This window comes from Dipodomys merriami, unplaced genomic scaffold, assembly GCF_024711535.1.
Source record: "Dipodomys merriami isolate MVZ:Mamm:240054 unplaced genomic scaffold, mDipMer1.0.p SCAF_1, whole genome shotgun sequence".
Classification (NCBI taxonomy): Eukaryota; Metazoa; Chordata; class Mammalia; order Rodentia; family Heteromyidae; genus Dipodomys; species Dipodomys merriami.
In genome coordinates, this window is record NW_027202270.1 from 91,245,833 (window position 1) to 91,269,832 (window position 24,000).

General features: G+C 44.7%; 1 protein-coding gene and 1 non-coding gene across 2 annotated transcripts in view; one reads left to right on the forward strand and one right to left on the reverse strand.

The window, feature by feature from the left end:
* Slc7a8 (solute carrier family 7 member 8) overlaps window positions 1–24,000 on the reverse strand; it is an 80,977-nt gene that overhangs the window by 46,738 nt on the left and 10,239 nt on the right. The window contains exons 2-3 of the mRNA XM_070025177.1: window positions 14,515–14,719; window positions 13,212–13,363 (exon numbers count right to left, since the gene is read on the reverse strand). Of these exons, the coding sequence (XP_069881278.1) occupies window positions 13,212–13,363; window positions 14,515–14,719 (357 nt within the window). The remainder of the gene's footprint in view (window positions 1–13,211; window positions 13,364–14,514; window positions 14,720–24,000) is intronic.
* On the forward strand, window positions 20,080–20,195 carry LOC138835576 (U5 spliceosomal RNA). The gene has a single exon (XR_011374652.1). It is a non-coding gene; the product is annotated as a U5 spliceosomal RNA (small nuclear RNA).

The following is a 24,000-nucleotide window of genomic DNA, read 5'->3' on the forward strand; positions in this document are numbered from 1 at the left end:
ATATTGTCCTGTTGGGGAACTTTACTATTTTGAAATGAAATTCTCTGTATACTTGTGAGTTTCTTAGTATACAAACCATGCCAGGCACAGTGCCTACAGCAAAACAAGTACTGAAATATTGGCTAATGATTGATTCGGTATCTCTGGCTGTACCTGTAAGAGGACATGCAGTTACACTTAACAAATAGTTAAGAGAGAAGCCTGTGAGGCATGAAAGCCTACAGCTATCATCCAAGCTGTTCATTCAGGAGAATTGTGGTTTAAGGCAAACCCAGCAAAAAGACCTCTATCTCAACCAGCTAGTTGGGTTTGGCAGCATTCTGCAAGATCTGGCTACTCAGTGAAGACATGGCTCCAAGACATGGCTCCAGTGAGCCTACTGTGAGCAAAAACACCAATAAAGAGCGTGAGGCCCTGAGTTCAAGCCCTAATACTGGCACATGCACACGCTCGCGCGCGCGCACACACACAGATTTGGTTCTTGTTTACCTGGTTAGTTTCATTTCCTATTACTCTTGGAGGCTCTGTCCATACAAAAGTGGTTACTTTTTTCCAAGAGGCTACTTTTCTTTTCTTTTTCTTTTTTGGTCGGTCATGGGGCTTGAACTCTGGGCCTGGGCGCTGTCCCTCAGCTCTTCAGCTCAAGGCGAGCGCTCTACCACTTAAGCTACAGCCACTTCCGGTTTTCTGGTGGTTTATTGGAGATAGGAGTTTCACTGTCTCTCCTGCCTGGGCTGGCTTTGAACCGCGATCCTCAGATCTCAGCCTCCTGAGTAGCTAGGATTACAGGCGTGAGCCACCAGCGCCCAGCCTTTTCTTTTTTTTTAATATTAATTTTTTTATTGTAAAGATACTGTACAGAGGGGTTACAGTACATGAGAAAGGTAATGAGTACATTTCCTATTGAGCATTGTTACCCCCTCCTTTGTTTTTCCCCTACCATCCCTTCCCTCCCCACCTTCCCAAGAGGCTACTTTTCTTTTGATCCCAAATCATGCGTGAACCCTTCCATCTTCCTAGATGTTCGCTGCCATTATGGTGTTTTTTTTTTTTTTTTTTTTTTTTTTGCATTTGAATTCAGGGCTTCACACTTACTTGACAGGTGTTCTACATCTTGAGCAACAACCCTACACCTTTTATCTTTGTTATTTTCTTGAATAGGGCCTCAGTGTATGCCCCAGTATATGGACCATGATCTGATCTGCCTATTTGTACATGTAGCTAGGATGACAGGTTGGTGCCACCAATTTTAACTTTTTTTCCCCCCCCTGCAGGTCCTGTGGCCTGGGTGCTGTGTCTGAGCTATTATGCTCAAGGCTAGCACTCTACCACTTGAGCTACAGCTCCCCTTTTAGGTTTTGTGGTTAATTGCAGATAACAGTCTGATGGACTTTTCTGCCTGGGCTGGCTTTGAACTGTGATCCTCAGAGCTCAGCCTCCTGAGAAGCTAGGATTACAGGTGTGATTTACCAGTTCCCAGCCAAGTTTAACTCTTGATTGGGATGGAGGTCTCAAATTTACGCTCAGGCAAGCCTCATACCTCGATCCTTCAGTCTCTGCTTCACAATAGCTAGGATTACAGGATCTACTGCATCCATCTGTTCCCTACTTTATTTATTTATTTTTTTTGTCGGTCGTGGGGCTTGAACTCTGGGCCTGGGCGCTGTCCCTCAGCTCTTCAGCTCAAGGCGAGCGCTCTACCACTTGAGCTACAGCGCCACTTCCGGTTTTCTGGTGATTTATTGGAGATAGGAGTCTCACGGTCTCTCCTGCCCGGTCTGGCTTTGAACCGCGATCCTCAGATCTCAGCCTCCTGAGTAGCTAGGATTACAGGCGTGAGCCACCAGCGCCCGGCTTGTTCCCTACTTTATGTCCATCCAGAACCCTTCCTTATTACCCCCTCTCAACTTTGAAACATTTTTCTGTCTGTTGTACACTTTTTTATTTTTTTTGTCAGTTGTGGGGCTTGAACTCTGGGGCTGGGCACTGTTCCTCAGTTCTTCAGTTCAAGGCTAGTGCTCTACCACTTGAGCCACAGCGTCACTTCTGTTTTTCTGAGGGTTTATTGGAAAGAAGAGTCTCACGGACTGGGCTGGGAAGGTAGCTCAGTGGTAGAGTGCATGCCTTGCAAGCATGAGGCCCTGGGTTCGATTCCTCAGCACCACATAAACAGAAAAAGCCGGAAGTGGCGCTGTGACTCCAGTGGTAGAGCGCTAGCCTTGAGCTAAAGAGCTGAGGGACAGTGCCCAGGCCCAGAGTTAATGCCCATGACCAACAAAAAAAAAAAAAAAAAAAAAAAAAGAGTCTCATGGACTTTCTTGCCTGGACTGGCTTTGAACCATGATCCTCAGATCTCAGCCTCCAGAGTAGCTAGGATTACAGGCGTGAGCCACTAGTACCCGGCACACTTTCTTTTTCTTTTTTTTTTTTTGTCACAGTGTATTGTCATCAATCTCTTCCCTAGACTTTAGCCTTTTTCCAAGATGTACTGATGTACTCTACGAAAAACACACATGGGACAGAGAAATTCCAAAGTCAACATGGAATGTAGGTGAGCCTAGGGCAAGAAACAGGCCAGGCAGAATAAGGAAATGAAGCAAACCCCCCAAAATGGGCCAGATGGAATGAAGATATGGAAACTGAGTACTCAAGGAATTTCTGCACATATGAAATCTGAACCATGGCCTCAAAAAGACACACACACACACACACACACACACACACACACACACACACACACACACAAATCAATCAACCAAATCTCCACTAACCCCATAAAAGTGTGTCCCTAACTCCATAGAGTACAGCAAGAGCTCAGCAAAAACAGCAAGAACAACAGCAACAGTGCTGTGCTCTCTGACTTCCAGCCATGGTGTCCTAATAAATCTTTTTTTCTTCTCTTCTGTCTTGGTAAAATCTCATACTTTTTGTACTAGCACTCTGGAGATTGAGATAGGAAGATTTAAAGTTTCAAACCAGATTGGGCTCCATAGTGAGACCCCATTAAAAAAAAAAAAAAACTAACTAACTAAAAAAAGAGAGGTATAGAAAAATTGACCTTTATGCAGGCGCTAGTGTCTCACGCCTGTAATCCTAGCTACTCAGGAGGCTGAGATCTGAGGATCATGGTTCAAAGGCAGCCTGGGCAGGAAAGTCCGTAAGACTCTTATCTCCAATAAACCACTAGAAAACCGGAAGTGGCACTGTAGCTCAAGTGGTAGAGCACTAGCCTTGAGCTCAAGAGCTGAGGGATAACGCCCAAGGCCAGAGTTCAAGCCCCACGACCAACCAAAAAACAAAAAGAAAAATTGACCTTTACTATTCCCCTGATACTGGGGAATTTAGGGTTCCACGCTTGCTAAGCAGGTACTTTACACTTGAGTCATCTTTCTAGTCCTTTCACGGCTAGTTTGATTTTTGGCCTGGGCCAGTCTCAGATTCTCCTAATTCTCCTTCCTTAGTAGCTGTATGTGCACCACACACCTACCATTTGTACAAATAGTCTATTGAGTAAAACTCAAGAGATTTCTAAAGCTGGGTATGATGGCTCACTCCTGTAATCATAGCTACTCAAGAGGTTGAGATCTGAGGATAGTGTTTTAAAGTCAGCCCAGGCAGGAAAGGCCAAGAGACTCTTTATCTCCAACTAACTACCTAAACAAACAAACAACAACAACAATACCAGAAGTGGTGCTACAGCTCAAACTGGTGGAATATTAGCCTGCAGCAAAAATCAGGAACAGTGCTCTTGACCAAGCCCCATGACACCCCCCACCCCCCCCATCCCCACCACACACACCCAAAATTCTAGTATATTTTTATTTTGAGCACTGGCTAGTTAGAAGATTCACAGAGAGAGGGAAAAGAGGTATTGGATATATGAGAATCAAACCTAGTTGGTGTTTTTGCCAACTGTACTATATATAAGACACCCAAAAAACTCTTTGGAAACTTTGGGAAGGGCAAGAAGGCAGTGTTGCACAGGTATCTGAGGAAATATCTTTAATATTTGGGGATGAGAAATTTAAGACTAGAGAATATAAAAGCTCAAGGGAAGATCAACTGAGATTAAGGGACTTAGATGCTAGGAGGGACTGTTGAAGCCTCTCATGTCCTGGGATTAATTTGCTGAGAGACTTGCAAAACAACAGAGAGCATCTAGCTACAGGCAGCTGGCACCTTTTGTAGAGGAAATGCAGGGCATCTCAGGGTTAGAAGAAACCCAAGAAATGTTTCCCCTTCCAGATAGCTCATAGAAGATGGAGGAGAAATTTGAAACCCTGGAAAAGTAGCCTCTTAGGAATTTCAGCAGAATGATGAAACACAAGATAAGTAGCATTTTCCCTTGTGAAATGCAAACAGAATCTTTCCTTTCTCCTTCGGGTGAAGGAGGGGAAGGAATTGAGGACAAGACCCTCAGGGTGAAGAGGGAACTTGAATAAAGATTCTACTTTAGACAATGGATAGAGACTCCAGCCCCTAGAGAGAGCTAGGGCCAAGAATGATCTGAATGAAAGACATCCAAGTCCCTAGGAGAAGAGAGATGGGAGGGGACCAACAAATGTTGACAAAATTGGTAGTTAGGAAGCAAGAGAGATAGGGTGCTGGGTGGGGGTGGGCTCATTGGTAGAGAACTTGTCCAGCATATATGTAGCCATGAGTTTATGGCTAGCATCCTCTACCTCCAAGATGAGAAACTAATAGGACAACTGTTGCTGAAGCCATCTTGACTATGATAATTGTTAAACACAAATTGTCAGGTACGGGCTGGGAAGGTAGCTCAGCGGTAGAGTGCATGCCTTGCATGCATGAGGCCCTGGGTTCAATTCCTCAGCACCACATAAACAGAAAAAGCCAGAAGTGGCGCTGTGGCTCCAGTGGTAGAGCGCTAGCCTTGAGCTGAAGAGCTGAGGGACAGCGCCCAGACCCAGAGTTCAGGCCCCATGATGGGCAAAAACAAATTGTCAAGTGCTGGTGGATCACACCTCCCATCCTAAGTAGGAGGCTAAGTAAGATCTGAAGAGCACAGTTTGAAGACAGCCTAGGCAGAAAAGTCTGAGACTTTTTAAAAGCTGGAATTGGATATAAGGATCAAGGTCGTGTCAGTCTTAAGCGGGAAAAGCTAAGACAGTGCCTGGGCCCTGAGTTCAACCCCACTACTGGCATACATGCACATACACACAGAGTAATAGGCAGCCATTTTTCCAGACTAAGCTCCTGAACTGCCTCCCACCCAAGGTAAGATCAAGACCATTTTTTAATGAGGATAAAGGAGTTTATTGTCTGTGTCCAGACTAGTACCAAGAAGTTCAGATGACCCTGGTTGATGACAAGCTGGTTACAAACAAAGTAGGGCTTAGTCATATATACAAAAGGTCAGGCATGTGACATCTACTTCTGACCAGCTGGGCAATTCTTTTCTAGTTGTGCAGAAATCACAATATTCTGTAACCTCACCTTCTGTACTGTCATTTAAAATAATACCTTGCAGATTTCCCACTATCCATTCAGATAGCCCCACCTGGTCTGACCCATCCCACATTCCAACACCCCCACTGGGCCACATTTGCAAAACTAGATGCTGGAGGAGTACTTTTTCTACTTCAGTACCAAATAAACCAAAATGAGCTGGGTGCTGGTGGGCTGGTAATCTTAGCTACTCAGGAGGCTGATATCTGAGGTTTGTGGTTCCAAGCCAGCCTGGGCAGGAAAGTCTGTGAGACTCTTATACCCAATTAATCACCTGAAAACCGGAAGTGGCACTATGGCTCAAGTAGTAGAGCGCTTGTCATGAGCTGAAAAGGTCAGGTACAGTGCCCAGGCCCAAAAGACAAAACAAAACAAAACAAAACAAAAAACCTCAAAATGAAGTTAGTCCAGCCAAGTTCTATACCAACAAGCTGAAAGTAAATCACTTATCTGACCTATTATGTTATCAGAGATAACAATCCAAACTTCCAGTCCTGTCAGATTCACAAAGCAGTAGCCTGCAGTGACCTGAAATGAAATGGTGTTAACTAAGCATTTATTTGCCTGTTAGGCTGTCTTCTTATCCTCACCTTATAAGGAGAGTATATTTGAAATAACCGCTCTGCTTTTAGGTATTTGTTTGTGCTGTCAAGCTCTTCTCTGTCTATGAAACCAGCCTTTTTATTTTGCTCAGACCATTGGCACACTTACTTTATGGAATAAAATGTTTATTCCACTCTGGAATAAAACACAGAGCCAATTAAACTGGCCATAGTGATGAATACCAGAGGTCCTAAGTACTCAGGAAATTAAGGTAAGAGAATCACTGGAGGGCTGCAAATATGGCTTAGTGGTACAGTGTTTGCCTAGCATGCATGAAGCCCTGGTGGGTTCGATTCCTCAGCACCACATAAACAGAAAAAGCCAGAAATGGAGCTCATGGCTCAAGAGGGACAGGGACAGTGCCCAGGCCCTGAATTCAAGCTCCAGGACTGGCAGAGAGAGAGAGAGGGAAAGAGAGAGACACAGAGAGAGTAAGTATCACTGGAGCCCAGGAATTCCAAACCAGCCTGAAGAACCCATCAAGAAAGAAAGAGCCAAGTACCACAGGCTCATGCCTGTAAATCCTAGCTACTCAGGAGGTTGAGGTCTGGAGGATCATGGTTCAAAGTTAGCTCTAGGCAGAAAGGCTCTCAAGACTTCATTTTTGCCAATTAACCAGCAAAATGCTGGACTGAAGGTATGGTTCAAGTGGTAAGAAGAAAACCAAGTGGGAGTGCAAAGGCCTGAGAATTGGCACTAAATAAATAAGTAAATAAATAAATATAATATCTAAATGAAATTATCATAGTTTTGTTCTTTGATACTAGAAAGCCAAGAAACAGCCTGACAAAGGGTCAAGCTGTAGAAATAAGCTGTGGATAACATGTCAGGACAAATCCTGACCTCAATATTATTTATTTTATTTAGAAACATAGGGACACTTACCAGCTATTACTAGGTCACTGGGCAAGGGAGGGGTGAGGCAAAGAAGGTAGATTTCACTGTTGATTATTTAATTTTAATTTTTTTTTTTGGGTCCGGTCGTGGGGCCTGAACTCTGGGCCTGGGCGCTGTCCCTCAGCTCTTCAGCTCAAGGCTAGTGCTCTACCATTTGAGCCACAGCACCACTTCCGGCTTTTTTCTTTTTTTTCTTTTTTTTTTTTTTGGTCCGGTTGTGGGGCCTGAACTCTGGGCCTGAGCACTGTCCCTCAGCTCTTCAGCTCAAGGCCAGTGCTCTACCACTTGAGCCACAGTGCCACTTCCGGCTTTTTTCTTTTTGCTTATGTGGTGCTGAGGAATCGAACCCAGGGCCTCAGGCATGCAAGGCAAGCGCTCTACCACTGAGCCAACTTCCCAGCCCCCCGGCTTTTTTCTTATGTGGTGCTGAGGAATCAAACCCAGGGCCTCAGGCATGCAAGGCAAGCGCTCTACCACTGAGCCACCTTCCCAGCCCCTAATTTTAATTTTTTAACCAGTTATGGGTTTGAATTCATGGTTTGGGCACTGTCCCTGAGTTTCATTTTGCTCAAGGTTAGCACTCTACCACTTGAACCATAACATCACTTTTGACTTTTTCTGCTTATGTGGTACTGAGCAATTGAACCCACCAGGGTTTCATACCTGCTATGCAAGCACTCTACTACTAAGCCACATTCCTAGCCCCTGTTGACTATTTTTTGTGTTCTGGATCAAAGGCTTGAACTCAGGGCCTGAGCACTGACCCTGGGAATTTTTTTTTTTTTTTTTTTTTTTTGTCATGAGGCTTGAACTCTGGGCCTGGGCGCTGTCCCTCAGCTCTTCAGCTCAAGGCGAGCACTCTACCACTTGAGCTACAGCACCACTTCTGGTTTTCTAGTGGTTTATTGGAGATAGGAATCTCATGGTCTTTCCTGCCCGGGCTGGCTTTGAACTGTGATCTTCAGATCTCAGCCTCCTGAGTAGTTAGGATCACAGGAATTTTTTTGCTCAAGAGACCCTAACACTTAAGCCACAGTTCCACTTCTGGGTTTTGCTGGCTAATTGGAGATAAGAGTCTCACAGACTTTCCTGCCCAGACTGGCTTTGGACCCAAATCTTCAGATCCTAGCCTCCTAAGTAGTTAGGATTTACAGGTGTGAGCCACAGAAACTGGCCTGTTGACTCTTTTTATGTCTTACTTGATTCTTTTATGTGCAGAATATAGTCATTTATTTATGAGACAATAAAAAGGAGAAATAGCCAATAAATCACAAAAAGAGGCACCAAAACTAAGTTCTAATACCTTCAGGTTTCCTTTCCTAACTCCCTCCCATGAATATGCTTGCTCTGGAGAAAGGAAAAAGGTTTTTCATTTAATACTGCCTGGTGGCCAGGAATAATCTGCTGACTCAGCAGTGAATAATCAGCTTTGACCTAAATAATAAAAGAACTCACAGTGGTAGCTTCATTTGCACAAGCAAATCCAAATGTGCAGTTCCTCCCTCTCCTTCTTTCTCCTCTCCCTCTCCCTCTCCCTCTCCCTTTCTCCCCCTTCTCCCCCCCCCCCCCAAGGCTCCCCTCTGGGCCAGGCAAGCTAGTTACAGCAGGTTTTTCTGCCTCTCCACCTCCCCAACCATCTGGCTCATCCAAACTTAATTTCTCATCTGATAGCTTCCAAAACTGCCCCACCACAGAACTAGACTTGACCTCATCTCCTCCCTCCACAGCAAACCCTACCCTTAGGCAACCTGGGCTTTGCCATACCCTGGGCTCCGTGCCCTGTCCTCTGGGCCTCTGCATTTTACACCAGTGACCTTTGCACAAAGGGCAGCCTTTCTTCAAAATCTATCATCCCATCACCAGCCTGCCACAATGAGACAGCGGAAAGCAGTTTCACACACACACACACACACACACACACACACACACACACACACACACATTCACATCATGCCCAGCTTTCTGCTGCTTCTCTCTCAAGTCTAAGGCCAGGCTGGGTGGCTCCTGGCTTTATCTCCAAAGATATGTTTTATGCAGCTGGCTTACCAGACACCTATAAGGGGTGGACTGGAGGATGGTAGGAGTGGGTGGTTGGGAGGGGTGCTCATTTGGACAAAGAATGACTTTCTTTTTTTGTCCTCAAATAAAGAAGAAAAAAAAAAACAGAAAGAAAAAGAGTATTTTCTCCTTTCTTTTTAAAAAAATTTCCCTTCTTTCCTTCCTTCCTTGCTTCCTTCTTCCTTCCTTCCTTTCCTTCCTTCCTTCCTTTCCTTCCTTCCTTCCTTCCTTCCTTCCTTCCTTCCTTCCTTCCTTCCTTCCTTCCTTCCTTCCTTCCTTTCTCTTTCTTTTCTTTCTTCCTTTCTTTCTCTCTCTCTCTCTTCCTTCCTTCCTTCCTTCCTTCCTTCTTTTTCTGGTCCTGGGACTTGAACTCAGAGTCTGGGGTGTTGTCTCTGATTCTTTTGCTCAAGGATAGCACTCTATCACTTAAGCCATAGTCCACTTTCAGATTTTTTTTTTTTTTGGTAGTTTATTGGAGATAAGAGTCTCATGTACTTTCAAGCACTGGTGGCTTTGAACCTTGAGCCTCCACAGTAGCTAGGATTACAGGTGTGAGCCACAGGTACCTGGCAAAACCAAGACTTTTTGACAGCCTGCTTTCTATTTTACTGGCTCCCTTGAGAGCCATAATTTGAGGGAGCTATAGATAGCTTACAACAAAATATATCCAGGGCAGGGCATTGGTAGCTCACACCTGTAATCCTAACTACTCAGGAGGCTGATATCTGAGGATTGTGGTTCAAAGCCAGCCCAGGCAGGAAAGTTTATCTCCAATAAACCACTCAGAAAACTGGAAGTGGCGCTATGGCTCAAGTAGTAGAGTGCTACCCTTGAGCTGAAGAGCTGAGGGGCAGCGTCCAGGCCCAGAGTTCAAGACCCATGACTGACCAAAAAAAAAAATCCAGGGCTGAGAATGTGACTTAGTGGTAGAGTGTTTGCCTAACATGCATGAAGCCCTGGGTTTGATTCCTCAGTACCACATACAACAGAAAATGATGGAAGTGGCACTATGGCTTAAGTGGTAGATTGCTAGCCTTTTTGTTGTTGTTGTTGTTGGACATTGGGCTTGAACTCTGGGCCTGAGCACTGTCCCTCCGCTCTTCAGCTCAAGGGTAGCACTCTACTAGCATTCTACCACTTGAGCTACAGCACAACTTCCGGTTTCTGGTGGTTTATTGGAGATAAGAGTTTCTCTGATTTTCCTGCCTGGGCTGGCTTTGAACCGCAATCCTCAGATCTCAGCCTCCTGAGTAGCTAGGATTACAGGCATGAGCCACCGGCACCCAGCTAGAGTGCTAGCCTTGAGCACAGAGAGGCTCAGGGACAGAGCCCAGGCCCCCAAAAAAAGGAAAAGAAAAAAGAAAAGAAAAAGGAATTGAGTTGTTCATCTTTACTTATTGATTGATTGATTCATTGATTGATTTTGGTCACAGGCTTGTTCCTAAATTTCTTCTTAGCTCCATGCAAATTAGGTGAGAAGTATCTACAAAGCACATTGTGCAAGCTTCATTTCTGGTGCTGGTCAGCAAGGATTGATTCTCATCTCCTAGGAAGGTTGGGACCATTCTGTCCCAGAGGAAGCTCAGGAAAACTACTCCAGGACCAGCTTTGTGCAGGAGGCAGATTTTGAGAATACAAAGGAACTTCCACACTGTGGCACCTGTGCACACAAGTACTAGGGCTTGAACTTAGGGCCTGAGTACTGTCCATTAGCTATTTTGGTCAAGGCTGGCACTCTCTGATAGCTCTACTTAGGGCTTTTTGGTGGTTAATTGGAGATAAAAAAATGTTATGACTTTCCTGGCTGGACTGGCTAGAAATCCTCAGATCTCAGCCTTCTGAGTAGCTAGGATTACAGGCATGAACCACACTAGCCTGATAGCGTTAGGCTTTCTTGACTATAGCAGGAAGAAAAGAGAGCCTCTAGTCTGAGACACTTCAGCAGCATCAGCAGGAAAAGGAAGCTATGTGCATAAGACACTGAAACAGCAGTGGCCAGCACTCATGTGCTTCCTCTTCCTTCCCAATAGTTTGTCTGATGGCAGAAACAACCTTTCCTGCACTCCCACGCCCTCCTTCCTCCTCTCCCCCCAGCTCTGGATCCAGCAAGAAAGCAAGGACCTGGTGGTCCCAATATCCCAGCCCACCTCCACACTGACATGATCAGACACTAGGTGTTGAATTCTGTGCCTAGGGGATCTTGTTCCTTCTTTCCAGAAATCCTTTCAGCCATTCCTTCCCTAGACATAGGGTTACAAGTTACAACCCCATCACACAATGGAATAGGCAGTAACTCAGCCAAGCACTACAATTAGAATGCATAAAGTGGAGGGGCAGGTTTGGACAGCCTGGGGACTTACATCCCTTTGCCTTTCATTAGACACAAGTAAAAATGCCTCCTCCCCTAAAGGTCTCAGCCCCACATTACAACTTGGCTTGGTGGTAGGATCTGTTCCCGGGCATACTTGCTTAAGAGAATACACTTTCCTTTCTTCTCCCATCTCAGCTGCCTGCCTGGGAGGGGGACTGGGATAGGTGAGTGAGTGGTCCTCCCTCCCTCATTCCATCAGCCAACATCAGAAGGGAAGAGCTGGGATGGGGGAAAGGAGCAGCAAGGATGGTCCTGATCGTGAGCTAAATGTAACATGTTGGAAGCTGTGAGCGGGAAGGCAGGTGCTGAGGCATCCCTAGAAGTACAGCCTCGGAAACATATCCAAGAAGTTGCTTGAAAAGTTAGTGTTGGATTAAAGAAGTCAAATATCAATCCAAGGAGATCATTGACCTCAGAGATTCATGCTGAGACTTCTTAGAAATATGGCTCTGCACGATTTCTCTATCAAGGATCTCTACCTGTTCCCAATCGCAGCCATCTTTCCCCTTCTCTAATTTTTTTTTTTTTAAACTGCAACTGACTGTATCCTAAACACAAGATCTGTATACAAGGTTTTCCCTACATTCAAAAAGCTCATTTCAGGGTAGGGACTAGCCAGGAATAAATTCTTTCCTGGGATAGTTTTAAAAATAAGTGTTGAAGCCGGGTACTTGGTGGCCTCATGCTTGTAATGCTAGCTACTCAGGCGACTGAGATCTGTTAGATGCCAGCCCTGGCAGGAAAATCTCGACGTAACCAGTAAGAAGCCAGAAGTGGAGCTGTGGCTCAAGTGGGAGAGTGCTAGCCTTGAATGAAAATAGCCCAGGGATAACACCCAGGCCCTGAGTTCAAGCCCCAGTACCAGCATATGCACAGGCACACACACACAAACACACATGAATTGGCAAGCTGAGGTAGAAGCAGACTACTGTAATGCCGTAATGGTCATCAGCTGGGAGAAGCCAGCACACTGTGCTGTGCTGGAAAGAGAAAAAATCAGAAGCCCAGCATTTCCCACAGGACCTGCCTCCTAGGGTAAGTCACTTGCATAGATTTATGTTTACTCATTTGTTGTAGGAAAATGATAATATTGGCCTACCTTACCTCCTGGCTTTCTCATGAAGCTCAAATCAGATAATCGAGGTAAAATTGCTTCATGTGAAAACCTGTCAATGAAAATTACTTTGCCAAGGAGCTACTTAGGATTCTTCTTGGGTTTTGTTTTTGTTTTTGTTTTTTAATTTTCATTGCATTTTCTTTAACTTTAAAAGGTTGGGGAATGTGGCTTAGTGGTAGAGTGCTTGCTTAGCACACATGAAGCCTTAGGTTTGATTCCTCAGTACCACATAAAACAGAAAAAGATGGAAGTAGCACTGTGGCTCAAGGGGTAGAGTGCTAGCCTTGAGCAAAAGAAGCTCAGGGATAGTGCCCAGTCCCTGAGTTCAAGGCCCATAATTGGCAAAATAAATAAAAGGTTGTGCAAAGGGGTTGCAATTTAAATTGTCCATCTAAGTGTCCAGTGTCTTCTTGTTTTTACACCAGATAATTGCATGTAGACAGAAACCATTCATCCAAAAGATAATTGTATGGGCAGGAGGTACGGCTCAAAAAGTAAAGCACTTGCTTAATAAGTTCAAGGTTCTGGGTTAAAACCCCTGTTCTCCCATACAAAACAAAACATACCTTCAAGACACATTTGTAGGAAGTGTAATGAAATAAGAAAAAGGAGGAAAGGAAGGAGGCTCATAGATATGCAGGTCACTTGGGAGGGTAAAAGAGATTGTCCTAAAATTCAAGCCCAAACAACACTTACATAAGCAGATGGCAGCAAGGAGTCGAAGACCAGACTCTGGGGGAAAGCAGGTAGGGAAGAGTGGCTGCAACACATAGTTGGAGAAGGTGAGGGCGATGACAGCCTGGTTGGTTGGGTAGATCACCAGCACAGCAATCCACAGCCTCAGGAATCTGAAGGAGGAATAAGCACCCCGCCGCCGCCAGGCATGGCAGGGATTCAGTCATCAGTGGAAAGCCCAGGCAAGTCAGTAGGTAGCCATGAGCAGAGCAGGTGAACCAAACAGGTTTAGGGATGCTGCCGAGCCAGGCTCCCACCTCATCCCAAATGAGACACCAGCCCTCTACAATGGCAATGAAATAATTTAATGATGAAGTGTTAAGTTTCAACTAGCACTGACACAAGTCGTAAGAGTTCTTTTCCTCACTACTTTCAGAATCTCTTCTCTGCAGATTTGAAACGTCACCCCGCCCCAAATCCAATAGTAGAAAAAGTCAATTTTCAACCCCAGAATTCTGATAGCTAGAGCAGGGAATGGATCTAGTTGAGATTAGTGGGGCAAGTGTCCTTTATACTCTTTGGCCCACTGGTGAGGGCTGAGCTCCTTAGTAAAGTTAGAGAAGCCAAGGCAATTTGAGACCCGAGGTTGACAGAAGGAAGTCATTGGCAAGGTACTGGTGACTCATGCCTGTAATATCAGGAGGTTGAGATCTGAGGATTAACATTTAAAATCAGTCCTAGCAGAAAATCTATGAGACTGTTAATCTTCAATTAAGCAGCAAAAAGCCAGAAGTAGGACTGGGAAGGTGGCTCAGTGGTAGAGCACTTGCCTTGCATGCTCAAGGCCCTGGGTTCAATTCCTCAGCACCACATAAGAAAAAAGCTGGAAGTGGCGCTGTGGCACAAGTGGTAGAGTGTTAGCCTTGAGCTGAAGAGCTGAGGGACAGCGCCCAGGCCCAGAGTTCAGGCCCCACGACCGGACCCCCCCCCCAAAAAAAAGCCAGAAGTAGAGCTGTGGCTCAAGTGGGAGTGTGTTAGCCTTGAGTGAAAAAGCTAATGGGCAGCACCCAAGTTCTGAGTTCAAGCCCCAGTATGGGTCCCCACACATAAAATTACACCTGAATTTCTGTCACACTTAGAAGTGTGAAGAAGACATAGGCTACCTAGTGACCATGACAGAGAGGCCAAAGAACAATCCTTTCCCTTGCCCTTCTCAGCACACTGGTGACTAGAAACCTCTGACATTGGTTCTTTCAACTGGCATCTTTCTACACACCTTTCTCCTTTTCCTCTAGTTCACTGAGGCCTCCACAAATTTGCTTACCCAGCCAATCCTCCGAAGATGTCCTTGACATAGGAGTAGTCACCTCCCGATTTAGGGATCGTGACCCCTAGCTCAGCATAGCAGAGGGCTCCCACAGCGGTGATGATGCCCGTCACAATCCAGACAATGAGAGCAAGGCCCACGGAGCCAGCATTCTCCAGCACACCCTTGGGTGAGACAAAGATCCCAGAGCCGATAATGTTCCCTGTACAAGACAACAAGGGGAAGGAAGGGAGACAGTTAGGTCAGGACAACTGGCACAATTGGCTTTGGCAGGGAGATAGTATCCCTGATCTGATTCTAAAATGTCACTGAGATGCATAAACGGCAGTTGTGTCTAGCACTATTTCCCCCAGGCTCTCTTCTCTGATCTGATTCTGAAGTACCTTGGAGATGCATGAATGATCATTAGGTAGGTGTGTTTAGAAGTTATTCTCCCTAGAGTAGGGGAAAGAGAAGCAAAAAATGTACGTGTAGGGGCTCAGTGGTAGAGTGCTTGCCTTGCATGCATGAGGCCCTGGGTTCAATTCCTTGTACCACATAAACAAAAAAAGCTGGAAGTGGCTCAAGTGGTAGAGCTCTAGCCTTGAGCTGAAGAGCAGAGGGACAGCACCCAGGCCCTGAGTTCAAGCCCCAGGATTGGAAAAAAAAAAAAAAAAAAAAAGGACATGTATTGACTAAGAACCTGGTTAGTACTTTGTAAGTCTCCTGAATTCTCAAAACAACTCCTTGGATTCAAGATAACATTGCTTACATTTTACAGATGAAAACAAGTCTCAGACGCCAAATGAGCTACCTAAGGCTATATATAGTAAGTAATGGAGTGAACATTCAATCTCAGGACACTAACTGTGCTATATATGCTAATAGTTTTTGGACTGGATTTAAAATGGCAAGACTGGAGAATGAGCTACTTTTAGAGACCATCTGCCAACTAAAAGCTTCAAAAGTTAGCCAAAAGGCTGGGCCAGGCACTGGTGGCTCATGCCTGTAATCCTAGCCACTCATGAGGCCGAGATCTGAGGATCGAGGTTCAAAGCCAGCCTGGGCAGAAAAATCTGTGAGACTCTTATCTCCATTTAAGCACTAAAACTAAGCCAGAAGTAGCTCAAGTGGTAGAGCACTAACCTTGAACAAATGAAGCTCAGGGACAAATCTCAGGTCCTGAGTTCAAGACCCAGGATTGGCACATGTGTGCCCCTCTGCTCTCCCTCCCCCGCTCTCCCCACCCCACAACTTAGCCAAAGGGCAAAATCTTTTGGACAGATTGGGGCCATTCTGAGCAACTAAGAGTTTTCAAGACCAATGTATATGGACCCCGTATGGTGGTTGATGTATGTAATTCCAACAATAGAGACTCAGAGGTATGAGGATCATGGATCTAGGGCCAGCTTGGACTATATAATGAAACCCTGTCTTAATAAAACAGAACAGAACAAAACACGTTTGAATGCAGACAGAATCCTTGGAGACTGGTTTCTCCTCCAGATACAATAGCCCCACCCTAGAAGAAGAACATGAAACAACCCTATAAAAGTCTTCCTGGTAGTCTGGGAATGGTTTATAGTAGAGCATACAAGCAAAACATGAGCACTACTCTTCCAAAGGTCATCCCCCTGCCCATAGTTTCATGTGGTCCTTACACAACTTTTCAGAATTCAGAATGAGGAGGAAGGGCAAATATTTGTCTGTTTTTGTTTTTGTTAAAAAAAATAACAACTAAGAGACTCATACAGAGTCTAAGTTAAATGGCTTTCTCCAAATTCCACAGCTACTGATGGGTAAAACTGGATTTCAAAATCAGCCTCCTGATGCTTAATCCAGTGCTTTTTTTCAGCCATCCACCTCTGCTCTTGTGTGCACAACACTGGTCTTCTCTTAGAGTTGAGACTAACAGCAAGCATGCAATGGATAGTTCCTGGAGTTGTGTATGTTAAATAAGAGAAAAGGAAAAGACTGGGGGCAATTCATAGCACAATTCTTTCCAAGTTTTCCTTTGTTCATTTCTATGACTAAATATGCTAACCACTAGCTGAGCGCCGTTGGCTCATGCCTGTTATCCTAGCTACTCAGGAGGCTGAGATCTGAGGATTGAGGTTCAAAGCGAGCCTGGGCAGGAAAGTCCATGAGACTCTTATCTCCAATAAACCACTAGAAAACCTGGAAGTGGCCCTGTGTCTCAAGTGGTAGAGCGTTAGCCTTGAGCTGAAGAGCTGAGAGACAGTGCTCAGGCCCAGAGTTCAAGCCCCATGAACAACCAAAAAAATAATAAATGCTAACCACATCCAATGGATGGATGCTTTGATGCTTTGATAACTCTTTCCATGCCCAGCCTAACAGTACCATAAATGCCAATGGGGAGAAGCAGAGACTAGTTTAAATCCAGGTGGAAATGCAGAGCTGGGCTTAACAGTGTTTCGTTTCTCAAGTGCCCACCAAATCTCTTCAGTGGCTTGGAATCAGTGAGATAGAGAGTAGAAAGTTCTATCTTCAACTTCCCTAAATTGGCCTTCAGGTTTGAACTAGAACTCAACCTCAATCCAGTCGTGAAACTCATTTTCTTTTGTTGTTGGTGGTGGTGGTGGTTGTGGGGCTTGAACTCTGGGCCTGAGCGCTGTCCTCAGCTCTTCAGCTCAAGGCTAGTGCTCTACCACTTGAGCCACAGTGCCACTTCCAAGTTTTTCTAGTGGTTTATTGAAGATAAGAGTTTCATGGACCTTCCTGCCCAGGCTGGCTTTGAACCTCAATCCTCAGATCTCAACCTCCTGAGTAGCTAGGATTACAGGTGTGAGCCACCAATGCCTGGCTATGTGAAACTCGTTTCTAAACCACAATTCAATATTTAACCCAGGGACAGGCACCTAGGCCTAAAATATAACCATTTTCATTTCTTCCCCTTTTGTGCCTGTGCTGGGACTTAAACTCAGGGCCTCATGCTTGGCTTTTTCAATCAAGGCTGGTGTTCTACTACTTGAGCCACAACCTTCACTTCCAGCTTTTTGCTGCTTAACTGAAGATAAGATTCTAATGGACTTTTCTGCCTGAGTCAGCTTCAAATCTTGATCCTCACACCTGAGTCTCCAAGATAACTAGGATTACAGGCATGAACCACCAGTGCCTGGCCGAAGTTCTTAAAGACATTTTGTTGATGTAAAGTCCCATGATAAGAATGAGAGCACACCTTTCACCTTTCCTCTCCTCAAGTAGTTTCCTTATGTTTTGCATGATCTATTGGCTTAGGAGAGACTGAAAGATTCACTTTTAGCCTAGGACTCAGGACATGTTCACTTTGTCAAATGATTTCACCTTCCAGAATAACGCTTTGTTACTGTTGCCCAAAGCCACCAAGTATTGGGAAAGAGAACTAGAGACAGGTTGCTAAGATTGCTGAAAGAGAATAATAAATCCCTTGCCTAATCAGGTAGTTATCAAAAAGTGTTCCAAGGCATTCCAAACCCAGCCAAGAACAGAGAGATAGAAATAGGGCTGTAAAATTAGCTCAAGAGGTTAAGAAAACAATCAATAGCAGGAGAAAAACAAGGTTTGACTTTGGTCTTTAAGGTACTAAGACAGGAAAAGGAACAGCTCGGCATTCCTCAGAGGCAGAAATGGCTGTTGCAAAGAGGACTGACTATAGGGTGGTATTTAAAAGATTTGGCCTCTAGAAGGAAGAGTCAATGTTCCACTATGGGTTCTTGGAAAACAAATAAAGCAGGAGGGATCACAGGATGTGTGATCTCTTCTTTTCTGCTCCCACAGTGATATTTTTGGAGCCTACGCTCTCTCGCTCTCTCTCCCTGTTCTAGGCCACAGGGATCCCTGAAGATGGGATGTGCCCTTGGAGAGCCTGACCTATTTCCTGTCTCCACTTGTTCTTGGAGGCACCATGACATTCCAGGGAGTTGGCAGAGTGACTGTAAGAGTCACTGTGTATTGTTAGTGAGACAAGAGCTCTCATTTTGGGCTGGGAATATGGCTTAGTGGTAGAATGCTTGCCTAGCATACATGAAGCCCTGGGTTCAATTCCTCAGTACCATATAAACAGAAAGAGCTAGAAGTGGAGCTGTGGCTCAAGTGGTAGAGTATCCCTTGAGCAAAAGTGGCTCAGGGACAGTGCCCATGCCCTGTATTTAAAAAAAAAAAAAGAGTTCTCATTTTATAAAAAAAAATTGGGTTTGCCAGGTACCGGTGGCTCACACCTGTAATCCTAGCTACTCAGGAGGCTGAGATATGAGGATTGCTGTTCAAAGCCAGCCTGGGCAGGAAAGTCTGTGAAACTCTTATCTCCAATAAACCACCAGAAAACTGGAAGTGGTGCTGTGGCTCAAGTGGTAGAGTACTCACCTTAAGCTGAAGAGCTGAGAGATAGCACCCAGGCCCAGAGTTCAAGCCCCATGACCAGGAAAAGAAAAGAAAGAAAAAGAAAGAAAGAAAGAAAGAAAGAAAGAAAGAAAGAAAGAAAGAAAGAAAGAAAGAAAGAAAGAAAGAAAGAAAGAAAGAAAGAGGGGGAGGGAGGGAGGGAGGGAAGGAGGGAGGAAGAAAGGAAAAGAAAAGAAACGGAGACTCAGAGAAGTAGTTGTTTGCCTAAGTCACAGGCTATGGTGGTAGTAGCTGGGTTAGAACCTATTATCTTCTGCCACATTCTCATACTTTCCTCAAAAATAAGAGACCTTCCTCCTTAGACACTCCATTCAAAGACAATAGAATATCTCATCCAAGAAGGTAATTATTATTATTATTATTTTTGTTTGTTTGTTGGTCATGGGCCTGAACTCTGGGCCTGGGCGCTGTCCCTCAGCTCTTCAGCTCAAAGCTAGCGCTCTACCACTTGAGCCACAGAATCACTTCCAGCTTTTTTCTGCTTATGTGGTGCTGAGGAATCGAACCCAGGGCCTCATGCATGCAAGACAAGCACTCTACCACTGAGGTACCTTCCCAGCCCAAGAAGGTAATTATTAAAGAATTGGAACACAGATACAAGTCCTTCCTTTTATTGTAGTTCTACCTTCAATGATTTATACAATGTTCAGGTCCATTACTTTACTTGACTTTCAGAACTAATTTCTTAGGGGCTCAGGTGCATCTCCCCTGGCCTGCACCTTCATTCCTATTTACCATGTAGAAATTGAGACTCAGAGCAGAGAAAATACTTGATCCAAGTCACACCCTACATAAGTAGCAAGTCCTGGATGACAGGCCAAGTCTTGGACCCCCCACACCCAGGGTTTCCTCCAGAGTTCATGCTGTCTCTCTTCTGGAAATTACACAATAGGCACTTCGACCACAGCAGGCAACAAGGCTTTTAAATTTGGACACTGTCCAAGTGAGACTTTCTGGAGTAGCTTTGAGGAATGAGAACTGGGGAAGGGTTTTTCTAACTTTATCTTTCTTGATAAAAAATGTAAGAAGAACATTGAGTAAAGATTTTTCTACTGTTTTGTTCATAGACTCATCTAGAACCATTTAGGAATATGATACACACCTGTCTAGCAATGCTGAGCTAGAGGATAGAGGTTAGGATCCTACTCTTGCTTTCCTCTACCCCAATTAAGAAAAGTAATCATCATACTCTGGTTTCTCTTCAGATCGTATAAATCTTTCGCCTTTTACTAAAGATTTCCGTGGAGAGGAACAACTCTGAGTCTTAAACCAATTTTTTGAGGCCTTGTGCTTGCAAGTCTAATAAAAAAAGAAAGAAAGAAAGTAATCATCTTATCATGAAGATCTTCTTTAATAGTAACAATAATAATTAAAAAAAAAAAAAGGATTCTAGGATGCCTGGACAATGAGGCTCATCTTGGCTTGTTCTGTCCAAGGAAGATTACACATTCCATTAAAAGGGGGCCAAGTTGTATCAATGGGCAAGTCTGTACCAGGAAAACTGCCAGAATTGAGAAAATCCACATTTGCTATGAATAAAAAATCCCTTACTTCCTTACCTGTAAGCTGGTACCCATGTGACTCCCATGAAGGCATAACTCACATCCAGGCTTGTCCACACTAGTACATTGTAGCCATCAAAGAATTTCCTAGGGCATGAAATTATAGACTTCTAGCGCCTAACAGACCCTCAGATTCAAAGGGCTTTGGCTTTCCTTTCTTACTCATGCTAGGCTTGGAGTCTAGCCACAGCTTCCTGCTGGCAATTGGAGACTATGGCCATTTCTATAAGATCCAGAGAAAGCGGAAGTGACCTGCATTGTGCTTCTTCCATATGCTGGCTGGGAGAATCTAAGAGCTTTTCAGGACTAGGGGAAGAGTGTGGAAGGGGGTCTTGCATGCTGGGGCTAGACTTTGATCCTCACACCAGGCTTGCAAGCACACCATGCCTCTAATGCTGTATAAACTTCCCATCAGGACTGTACAAACAGCTACTGCAGGGCTGGGGGGGCAGGCGCTGTGGGGGTGCATGTCCTGCAGATTAGACAGGGGGAAGGCAATGCAGAACTCTGGTCTTCTGGATTCCTTATTGAAATACTGTTCAAGATTCCAAGTTGGATGAACCAGAGTCCTTGCTTTACCACTCACAAGCCATGTTGCCTGAATTGATCTGAGATTTCTTTCAAGGGGTTGGGAATGTGGCTTAGTGGTAGAGTGCTTGCCTAGCATGCATGAAGACCTGGGTTTGATTCCTCAGTACCACATAAGTAGAAAAAGCCAGAAGTGGTGGTTGTGGCTCAAGTGGTACAGAGAGGCTCAGGGATAGCACCCAGACCCTGAGTTCAAACCCCAGTACTGGCAAAAAAAAAAGCCGGGCGCCGGTGGTTCACGCCTGTAATCCTAGCTACTCAGGAGGCTGAGATCTGAGGATCGAGGTTCAAAGCCAGCCCGGGCAGGAAAGACCGTGAGACTCCTATCTCCAATAAACCACTAGAAAAAAACTGGGCGCTGAGGGACAGCACCGAGGCCCAGAGTTCAAGCCCCATGACCGACAAAAAAAAAAAAAATTCCTTCATGTATGGAATTGGGAACCATTGTCCCTTCTGTGTAGTTCAATGTTACTGGGGGAGTCAAGGAAAACACATCTGTGTAGAACACTTTATAATCTATGCTATGCTAACAATTTTTAGAATGAATTACCAGGATTTGTGGCAGTAGAGATGGAGATCAGCTGTAGAAGAATCTGACCAGCTTACTTTGGAGGCTTGGCATCCAAACAGCAGTGTATAGACAGGACCATGAACATCCTCTGAGTCACTTGTCTGCTTGTCTAGGTATAATTTTTAGATGCCACAGGTGGGCGGGTAGTAGGTAATTACATCCCAAGAAGTATTTATTGATCGCCCACTCTGTACATGTTTGCTTTGGAAGGTAATTGGGAGCACTTGTTCACACATGGTCTTTTAATTAAATAGATGGAGCCAACCACCGCCTACCAACAACTGAAAGACAGGCATTGTGGCTTGAAGGGCTAAGAGTACTGAGTCCTCAAATATGTCCATTAGGGACTCCCATCTTGCCTTTACCATTTCCCTGCCTGATGGAAGAGCTGGGTACCTATAGCCACAGGCCTAACCTTCTTCAGTGGTTTCCAGCTAAGGGTGATTTTTGGGCCCCCATTCACTTCCAGAGATTTTCATTGGTGGTGGTGGTATCATAGCTTGAATGGAGGACCTTGCACTTTCTAGCTTGCTCGCTCACAGCCGGTACTTCACTTGAGTCATGCCTCAACTCTAGCCTAGTTGGTTAATTGGAGATGGAGTCTCCCTGGACTTTTCTGCCCTTTTTCTGGATGGCTTTGAACCACAGTCCTCCAGGTTTTGGCTAGGATTATAAGCACCTGGTATAGAGATACTTTTGGTTTTTATTATGGGGTGAGGATGCTGTTGGCACAGTGTGTAGATGTCAGGGGTACTACTTCTAAAGATCCTGCAATGAGCAGGATGGCTTTCCACAACAAAAATGGGTAATAGTGCCAAGGTTGAAAAGCCCTGCTCTTGCTGGACACTGGTGGATCATACCTATAATCTTAGCTACTCAGGAGGCTGAGATCTGAGGATTGTAGTTGGAAGCCAGACAAGACAGACAAACCTGAAAGACTTTTCTCTTCAATTAACCAGCAAAAATAGCTAGGAATAGAAGTATGGCTTAAGTGGTAGAGTTCCAGCCTTGAGCAGGAAAACCTAATCAAGAGCTCGAGGCTCTGAGAAGAAAGAGAAAATGGAGGAGGAGCAAAAAGAAGAGGAGGAGGAGGAAGAGAGAAGAAAGGAAAAGGAGAAAAGAAGGAGAACAAGAAGAGAAAAGCCTTGTTCTTAATTTTGGCTTCACTGTCATCATCTGTTTCATCCTGAAAGTCCCTTTTGAATTTGAACCTGGATTTTTTTTTTTTTTAATTTAGTTAAGCTCACAAATGATTGGGGCTGGGAATGTGGCTTAGTGCTTGCGTAGCATGCATGAAGCCCTGGCTTGAATTCCTCGGTACCACATACACAGAAAAGGCCAGAAGTGGTGTTATGTTTCAAGTGGTAGAGTGCTAGCCTTGAGCAAGAAGAAGCTCAGTGACAGTGCCCAGGCTCTGAGTTCAAGCCATAGAACTGAAAAAAAAAGAAAAAGAAAGAAAGAAAGAAAAAGATAGGCAATTGGCCAGTTGCTAAGCAGGTCAGATTCTTGCTGAATGAACCCAGTTCTTTCCAGTTTTTTTTTTTTAATATACACTGTGTCATTTATTTATTTATTTATTTACTTATTTATTTATATTAGTCGTGGATCTCAAACTCTGGGCCTGGGCACTGTCCCTGAGCTCTTAAGCTCAGGTTAGTGCTTTACCACCTGAGCCAGAGTGCCACTTCTGGTTTTTCTGTTTATGTGGTGCCGAGGAATCAAACCCAGAACCTCATGCATGCAAGGCTAGCACTCTACCACTGAGCCACTTTCCCAAACCAAACCCAGTTCTTATTATCCAATGGGTGTAAAATTTCAGAACTATCATTAATGAATATGGAATGTATAGCTTAAGAGTAGAAGGGAAATTGAGAGTGGTAAAAGATGAGATCAAAGAGAAAGAAAGGGGCTGGGAAGGTGGCTCAGTAGTAGAGCGCTTGCCTTGCATGCCTGAGGCCCTGGGTTCAATTCCCCAGCACCACATAAGCAAAAAAAAAAAAAAAAAAGCCGGAAGTGGCACTATGGCTCAAGTGGTAGAGCGCTAGCCTTGAGCTGAAGAGCTGAGGGACAGCGCCCAGGCCCAGAGTTCAGGCCCCATGACCATACCAAAAAAAAAAAAGAGAGAAAGAAAAAGTTTACTGCACATATACTATAGAGCAAAGTAGTAGTGGCTCATACATGTAATCCTAGTTACTCAGGTGGTTGATATCTGGGGATTGTGGTTCAAAGCCAGATGGGCAGGAAAGTCAATGAGACTCTTATCTCCAGTGAACCATCAAAAAGCCAGAAATGGAGCTGTGGCTCAAGTGGTAGAGCACCAGCTTTGAGTAAAAAAACTAAGGAACAGTGCCCAATTTCCAAGTTAAAGGTCCAGTACTGGAATCA